The sequence below is a fragment of the Crinia signifera genome, chromosome 6 (assembly GCF_055691185.1).
Source record: "Crinia signifera chromosome 6, ASM5569118v1, whole genome shotgun sequence".
In the NCBI taxonomy this organism is placed as follows: Eukaryota; Metazoa; Chordata; class Amphibia; order Anura; family Myobatrachidae; genus Crinia; species Crinia signifera.
In genome coordinates, this window is record NC_139222.1 from 200,872,694 (window position 1) to 200,880,020 (window position 7,327).

General features: G+C 47.1%; 1 protein-coding gene across 1 annotated transcript; it reads left to right on the forward strand.

Annotated features, from left to right (window-relative positions):
• Positions 1-536: 536 nt before the first annotated feature.
• LOC146007190 (cyclin-O protein B-like) lies at positions 537-6,392 on the forward strand. Its single transcript, XM_083145555.1, has 3 exons — positions 537-614; positions 3,375-3,560; positions 5,458-6,392. The coding sequence occupies exons 2-3, from the start codon at positions 3,513-3,515 to the stop codon at positions 5,893-5,895; spliced, it is 486 nt and encodes a 161-aa protein (XP_083001681.1). The 5' UTR covers positions 537-614; positions 3,375-3,512; the 3' UTR covers positions 5,896-6,392.
• The last annotated feature ends 935 nt before the right edge of the window (positions 6,393-7,327 follow it).

Here is a 7,327-nt window from a genome sequence, read left to right on the forward strand (position 1 = left end):
AATAGGACACCACAAGCTGCTCCCCCTGCATAATAACAGGAGGACAACACAGGCTGCTCCCCTGTTTAAAAAGAACAGAACACCACAGGCTGCTCCCCATTTATAATAACAGGAGGACACTACAAGCTGCTCCCCCTGTATAACTTTAGGAGGACACCACAGGCTGCTCCCCCTGCATATTAACAGTAGGACACCACAGGCTGTAAATGGCAGAAATATTATATATTTGTTCATTTAGATATTAGATAATGAGTCTCACCTGCTGCGGCTCCTGCTTATCTCTGCCCTTCCTCTGCCCGCCTGACTGATCCCCATGCATCAGAGAGGGGTGGATGGAGTTGGCGTGGCGTCATGTCCTCAGTGCAGGGCTCCTGCACTGGAACCAGTCACCCAACACTTCCCTGCTACCGACAGCCCTCCTGCGCTGGCCACGGCTTCCAGAACACGGCTAAAGGAAAATGGCCGCCGGCCCCCTGCACTGAGGAGGACATGTCCTCAGTGCAGGGGGCCGGCGGCCATTTTCCTGTAGCCGCGGCCGTGTTCTGGAAGCCGCGGCCAGCACAGGAGAGCTGGAGGAGGAGGACAGGGCAGCGCGGCCTGCAGCCAATAACTGGGTAAGTGGCCTGGGGGGCACATGGCACCCTGTCCCCCGGCCCAGCCCGCCCCTGAATAGGAGAGCTATATCAACTGTCACTCCAAACACTGACAGACTCTACAGCCAGGGACTAACTGACAGTTGGTGTCTGTGCAGGTGACTTTGGGCTGTGCTGTGGCTGCAACTGTCGCTGGCTAGGAAGTCCAGATGCAGAGCATTTTGTCCCTCCTGGAATGGGTCATGTTGGGAGGTATGTGGCTACACTACATGAACATGAATTTTGTGTTGCGCTACAGCCCCACATCTGCCACTGGCAAGGAAGTCAAGGAACAGAGCATTTTGTTGCTCCGGGAATGTGTCATGTTGGGAGGTTTGGTTTTGAGAAACATGGAGTTGGACTAGCCAACCATTATGGGATGTCCAGTCAGCCACTGCCCAATAGGAAAGTTATCATTGTGAAGTCACAATCCAGAGAATCAGCCAATCAGCACTGAGCATGGCTGGGCAAATTCCTGAACATTCCATACTGAGGCCAGACTAGAGCAGCTAGATTTCGGTGTAGCAGCGTGATATTTCTCTCTGTAGAAATGCCTGTTTTTAAGGCAATTAAATTAAAGCGGAGGTGGCTAGAAGCCACTCAAAAGGATGATGGGAAATCCAGTGTTGGTACCAGCTCTGCTTTATGCATAACAGCGAAAAAGACCAAGTACCAGACACCGAGATACCCAGTAGTGGATTTACCCTTTGACTTTGACGATACCCCCAGGCCTGGTATTCAGACAGACATGCCTGTACTTTTGAACCAGGACCCTTTCCTAAAGTCTACACGCAACCTGTGTTTACAAAACTTTAAGGAATATGGGGAAGAGTGTTTCACCTTCAAGAAGAGCCTGGAGAAACAATATTCAACTGCGAACTGCATGGACAACCTGCCAGAGGTAGGGAAAGTGTGTATTGGGCCTGATTCACTAGAGGCCACAGAAGTGCAAAAATCACAATCAAGTGATTTCTGCACTTCTGTGCAATGCCCGCAGTGCGCATGTGTCAAGCTGAAAGTGCAATTACATCCTGAAAAGAGGCAGCGATGCGATATTTAGGGGGCACGATCTTGATGACGCAGGCGTGTCTGGACCATTTTTGGGGCAACCGTGTAACATAAGCCTCTGTGACAGAAAATATGGTGACAGTACACCTGCATTCACACCCATGCTGCAAAGGCAAAGGGTTACCCTTACTGCCTGGTTCTACGATGCCATTGCAATGGAATTGCAATTGCCGTCCTCTGTGCTGGGTACCCCCCTCTCCCAGCATATGAATGACTGCAGTTGTAGTTTTTCTTTTTCTTTTTTTTTCAGCAACTGATCTTAAATAAGCCTCATTAGTGGCAGTGCATCTTAATTAAATATTGCCAGTATACTGTATATTGCTTTTTGTACATTCTGGGGACATGGAATATGTGTAATTATAATAATGTAAATCACTATCACTGTGTATTAGAACAGGGAGAGCAATCACTGCAATGTGTAACATATATAATGTAATAATGTAATGTGAACAAAATAAAAAGGATTTGAACAAATATAAAAATGTTTTTATTTTTTTTAATGCAACTTAAACAAAAAAGTATATAAATAGTTTTAAAGGTCCATTCACACTGGACGTTTTGCCCAGCATGTATGGCAGAGCCGGATGAAGGCAAAAGGGGCCCCGGGCAACAAATGTGTGGGGACCCCCACCATTAAAATTTTTTGTTGATATTTGTGAAAAAAAAAAATTGTTTTTTTTCGCAAACCTTGGTCGGGAACATCGCGACCATCGTGACATCCATTTTTTAACAGCGCGAACAGCCCAGGTACACAGGAGGGGCTTGGGGGGAGGTTAATTTACACTTCTCCAGTGGCTGCTATTGTCTGCAGCCGCTGGGACAGGGGTCCTGCCGTGCTGACCAATCAGCAATGATCGGCAGCAGGGCAAATGCTGAGAAAGAGCACGGGGAGGCAGAGGGACCTACCGGTCCCTCTGAGAGACAGAGGTCCCCACAGACTGCTTTTTAAGAGACTGCTCCGATTTATAAAGCAGTCTGTGGAGCAGCCTGTGGGGGCCCCTAACGTGTGAGGGCCTCAGGAAGGCCGCCCCTGTCAACCCTTGGATAATCTGGTCCTGGTGTATGGTAAGAGATGATGAGGAATTTGCTGGGATGAAAAACACTCAGCGCATACACACTAAGCATGTTACGCCCATTTTGGCGATTTTCCCCGGGGTTAATGACTTTCCATAGCAGGACCCTATGGGAAGCTGTCCACTCTGTCCCTCATTTTCTGATAATACCAGCAGATGAGCGACCAGGCCAGCGATGATGCAGGAGCGTGCATCAGTGCTCACCGCTCATCGCTGCCCCATACACACTGGGCGACTTTGTAGAGGAAACTGAGCTCAAAATTGCCCAGTGTGTATGGGCCTTGATAAATGCCTTTTTGCATTATCCCTTTACTTATAGACCATATACAATTCAAGTACTAAATACAATGGGAAATTATCCCATTTCTACTTGTGGTTGCTATAGGTCACTGGAACCAGAATAACCCATACACACAGACTGGGCAAACTGGGAATTTACTATATGTTGCTTGAGAAGAAAACTATATATTTAAAGCGCAACGGAATCTGCTGCGCTATATAAGAAACTGTAAATAAGTAAATAAATAAATATATTTCAGTTAAAATTTACATATTAAGGGTTATGCTTTATACAACGCTAACTGTACAATTTTTTTGTCAGCTCAAGCCAGAATGTCGGGGGACCCTGATAACATGGCTGATTGGGGTGCACAAGCACTTTAACTTGCAATTCGACACATTGTGCCTGGCTGTCAACATCATCGATAGGTACCTCTCATGTGTCCAAGAGCCAGCTGCTATGTTCCAGCTGGTGGGAGTTACAGCACTCTTCATCGCATGCAAAGTGGTATGTATATACCTGGGTATATACTCTAGTTCCTACATTGATATATGGGGAGATGTTTTGGGGTTAATATACATTTTAAGTTGGACAAGCTTTTGGCAAAGCCTGCATTTTGTTTGGCCTTTGCACCATTTGTTATACTATTTTAATTTCTATATATTTTACTGTTATACTGCACTACTAATGTGACTAAAGTATTGCTAATATTACCTAAAATCAGTAAATGGTCATGAAATGTAAATGCTAAAAGCTGTTCATCATATAGGCCTCTGATTTGGAAGTAAAGCTAAAAAAGCAAGGAACTTTGTATTGGGAACAAACCATGTTGCACACTTGCCCGCCATCCTGAAACAGCTGGGCCCCCACAAAAAAAATTTGGGCGATGGTCTCAGTCCCCTGGAAAGGTTGTAAATATCCCACTTTCCCCACCCAGCAGCCCCCTGCACCCCCCATCCCTCGGCCGCCCACTTACAGAGCACATATCTGCTGAATCGCCTCATCATAGCCCCGCCCCTCGCTATACAATACCTGTTTCTCAGCACTGTATAGAGGGGATAGAGACACGCTGATGTGTTGTGCTGCAATTCCACCTGCACACCCCATCATGCACCCGCTATGGCTGGTATGTGCCTACTGAGAGGGGGCAGCAAAGTTCGTAACTATGGCATGTCATGCCAGGGGAAAAAATACATTTATAAAAGTGGGAATGGACTCATGAGTCGGGGCATATCCTGAAGTCGTCCCCCCCCCCACTGTCATCGAAGGGGTCCAGAAGATGCAGGATGCCGATGGAGGATAAGTTGGCTGCAGTGCTACACAGGGAATGGAGTTGGGTTCTGCACTTAATATTACAGTGCAGCACCAGGCTCCTGATATACCCCTTTCACACCGGAAATGCAAAGACAAACTCGGGAATTAAATTCCAGGGGCATGGAGGGACATTCCCGGGTTGGCACCTTTCATACTGAACCTGGGATGACCCTGCATTTCTATAAGAATATCATTAGAAATGTACTTTTTTAGGCACACAAAGATGAGGTCATTAGAGAGCTGGAGGGGACAGGAGTGCAGGGAGAGAGAAGGGGCCTTTGCAGACAGTGCAGGATTTCAGGGGTTAAATAGCTCTGCTGGGGTCTGTTGTGCCTCAGAGCTTGCACTGTGTTACCTGGATGCTGTGTAATGCCTCTATAAGCATCTCTGGAAATCCACAACAACAGGAAGATGCCCTGCATAGCCAATCAGCATCAGCAGAGGTAACACGGGAAGGAGGGACATGTCCCTGCACCATTCATACCAGCCAGTAACCCTGGAAGGTCCCTGGACTAACCCTAGTAGGGTTGAAATCTTGGGGCATCAGGTCCTGGATTTTTTGCCCTGGACCCTTTCACACCAGCACTAGTCCAGGGTTGTTCCTGGGACCAACCCGGGAATTTTGGCTGCTGTGAAAGGGGTATGACCGAGCAGGAGATTGTACTGTCAAGTCAACCTTTGGAAAGTTATACCCAGATGTTGCCCGCACGCACCACTCTAGTGATGACCGGTTGCTTTTGCATATTGCCCTTTGAAATCTAAATTGCAATGTAAAATAAAGGTAACTTTAGTTTGGACACACCCCATCCAAACCTTACTCTATATGCACGCATTACCTGCACCTACATATCAACATGGTGTGTCTCCCAGGTGCACAGGTACCTGATTTTGTTTGCCTTACTGCCAAATCAGAATCAGGGTCTATGTTTCATGGTCTGTTGCCGGTATTGGTAGGCACATAAGTAAGCTGTAATTTCAGATCCGACTGCCTATGTAACACGCTGTTTGTAGGATATTTATGTCCATAGCCTGCGTATCAGAACTCACAACCCATCCTAAGCCAAGTTATCCATTATTTGCTCCTCTTTAGGTGGAGACATTTGGATTTCCAGATTTGAAGCAGCTTCTGGATCAGTGCCACAAAACCTTCAGCCGTGAGGAGGTATTCTGCCTGGAGCGCTCCATGTTGAAAAAACTGCACTTCCAGCTGGGAGCCCCCACAACCGGGTTCTTCCTTCAGCATTTCTATTTCCAGAATGTGCTAAATGGGAAATTGGCAGAAGATGACAAAATCATGGCCCTGGCCCAAGATATAGCTGCCCTGACTCTGCCTGACTATTTTTTCAACATCTACTCGCCATCTCTAATGGCCACCTGTTGTATTACACTGGCAGGCAGAGCGATATGCCAGGACAGTACTTTCATTGTACAGGACAGCGGATATTCTGCAAGTGATGTGCAGGATTGTGTCACCAAAATCCTGCAGAACAAAGATATCCCAGACTGCCTGCTCCCTAAAATACAATAGACACTTGTGCTGAGGGGCTAAGTGACCTGAAGCCTCAGCACAGTACATACTACAAGCACTCCCTGAGGAACATCAGCAGATGGACAGCTTGATAAAGCTGTGTCAAATAGGGAAACTCATCAGAATACACTAGGTGCGACCATTGTGCCCAGGATCACCCTGACCAGAATTCTGCAGAAAGAGGATAAGTGCCCGAACCAGCCCTTTATTTGTTATTGGGATGTTACAGGATCTCCGCTTTGGTGGTTTACATCCAAAGGACTTCTCCTTGTCTGGCATACTTACCTTGGGAGGACGCCACCTCTCTGCAAGCTGGGACTGCACAGAACACCTTCCATTTGCACAAGTGGAGATGATACATCCTTTCCCACAGAAAGGGACATAATGAATGGACACATCCAACCTGGATCAAGGGCGTAAATATTCTGGGCCGACACACCTACTTATTGATGTTTTTACCTTATCTGTTATTCAGATTAAATTAATTTAATATTTAAGGATCACCGCAAACCTTTTTATTTAGCGCAGCATATTTTCTTTTCTTTCTTTACCTGACATCTGTGTAGTATTGAAGACTACTAAGGATTAGGGCTACAGACACCCTCCAAAAAAAAACAACAACACTGGGCAGCCACCTCATGGGTGTGCTGGAAGAGCTGCTAATTACTTTGAGAATGTTGATAGATACAACCAACCCAGAGAACTTAATAACTGCAGGTGTGGAACAAATGCTGCAAAGAATGCTTAAAAAAATTATGATGTGAACAGTTAATTCTTATCAATATTTAGGGCCTAATTCTGGTTGGCTTGGTCAGCAGCGAAAATCGCTGCTGACCGAGCGCTGAAATGCAGAACACTCGCCCCCTCACTGCAGAATCCACTCGGTACCATGCAATGTGCAATTCTTTCCACCCACGTCACATATTTCTATTCCTTTTTGTCCTCCTGCCCCTTCCCTCACATCACCCCCTGACCTCCCCCCATTTCCAACTAAGTTAACATGAAATGATACCATATAAAGACTTATTTCCATTCAATGCATAGCCTCTTCCTGGTTAGGAGCTATGGACCTTATTCTGGTCCGTTCGCTGTTGGCCTTCCTTCGCAGGGGGACCAATGCTTCCGCAATGCACATGCCCATTTCTGCGCATGTGCCCGGTGCTTGCGGCCACAGCGAACAGACTGCATGCACCCAACATTGCGGCCGGTAGGTGGGGGGCAGCGGGCTAGTGTACATGCCCAAGGGAACGCCCAGTGTTTCATGGGCATTCCCATGAAAACACTGGGCTTTCCCATGGAAATCGCCTGGTGATGTGGGCGCAGTTGGGGTGGGCAGCTGATTTTACTGGATGTCAGCTGCCTGCCCACGTCCTGCCGAATGCCCATGCACATCTAAGGTTACCTGACAGTAAACTTAGACGTGCGTGTGCCT

What these genes read in the sequence shown, in the direction of transcription:
- LOC146007190 (XM_083145555.1), top strand. Translation starts at nt 3,513, where the DNA reads ATGTTCCAGCTGGTGGGAGTTACAGCACTCTTCATCGCATGCAAAGTG. An exon ending in TCTTCATCGCATGCAAAGTG is followed by an intron (nt 3,561 to 5,457) that starts GTATGTATATAC and finishes GCTCCTCTTTAG; the next exon opens with GTGGAGACATTTGGATTTCC.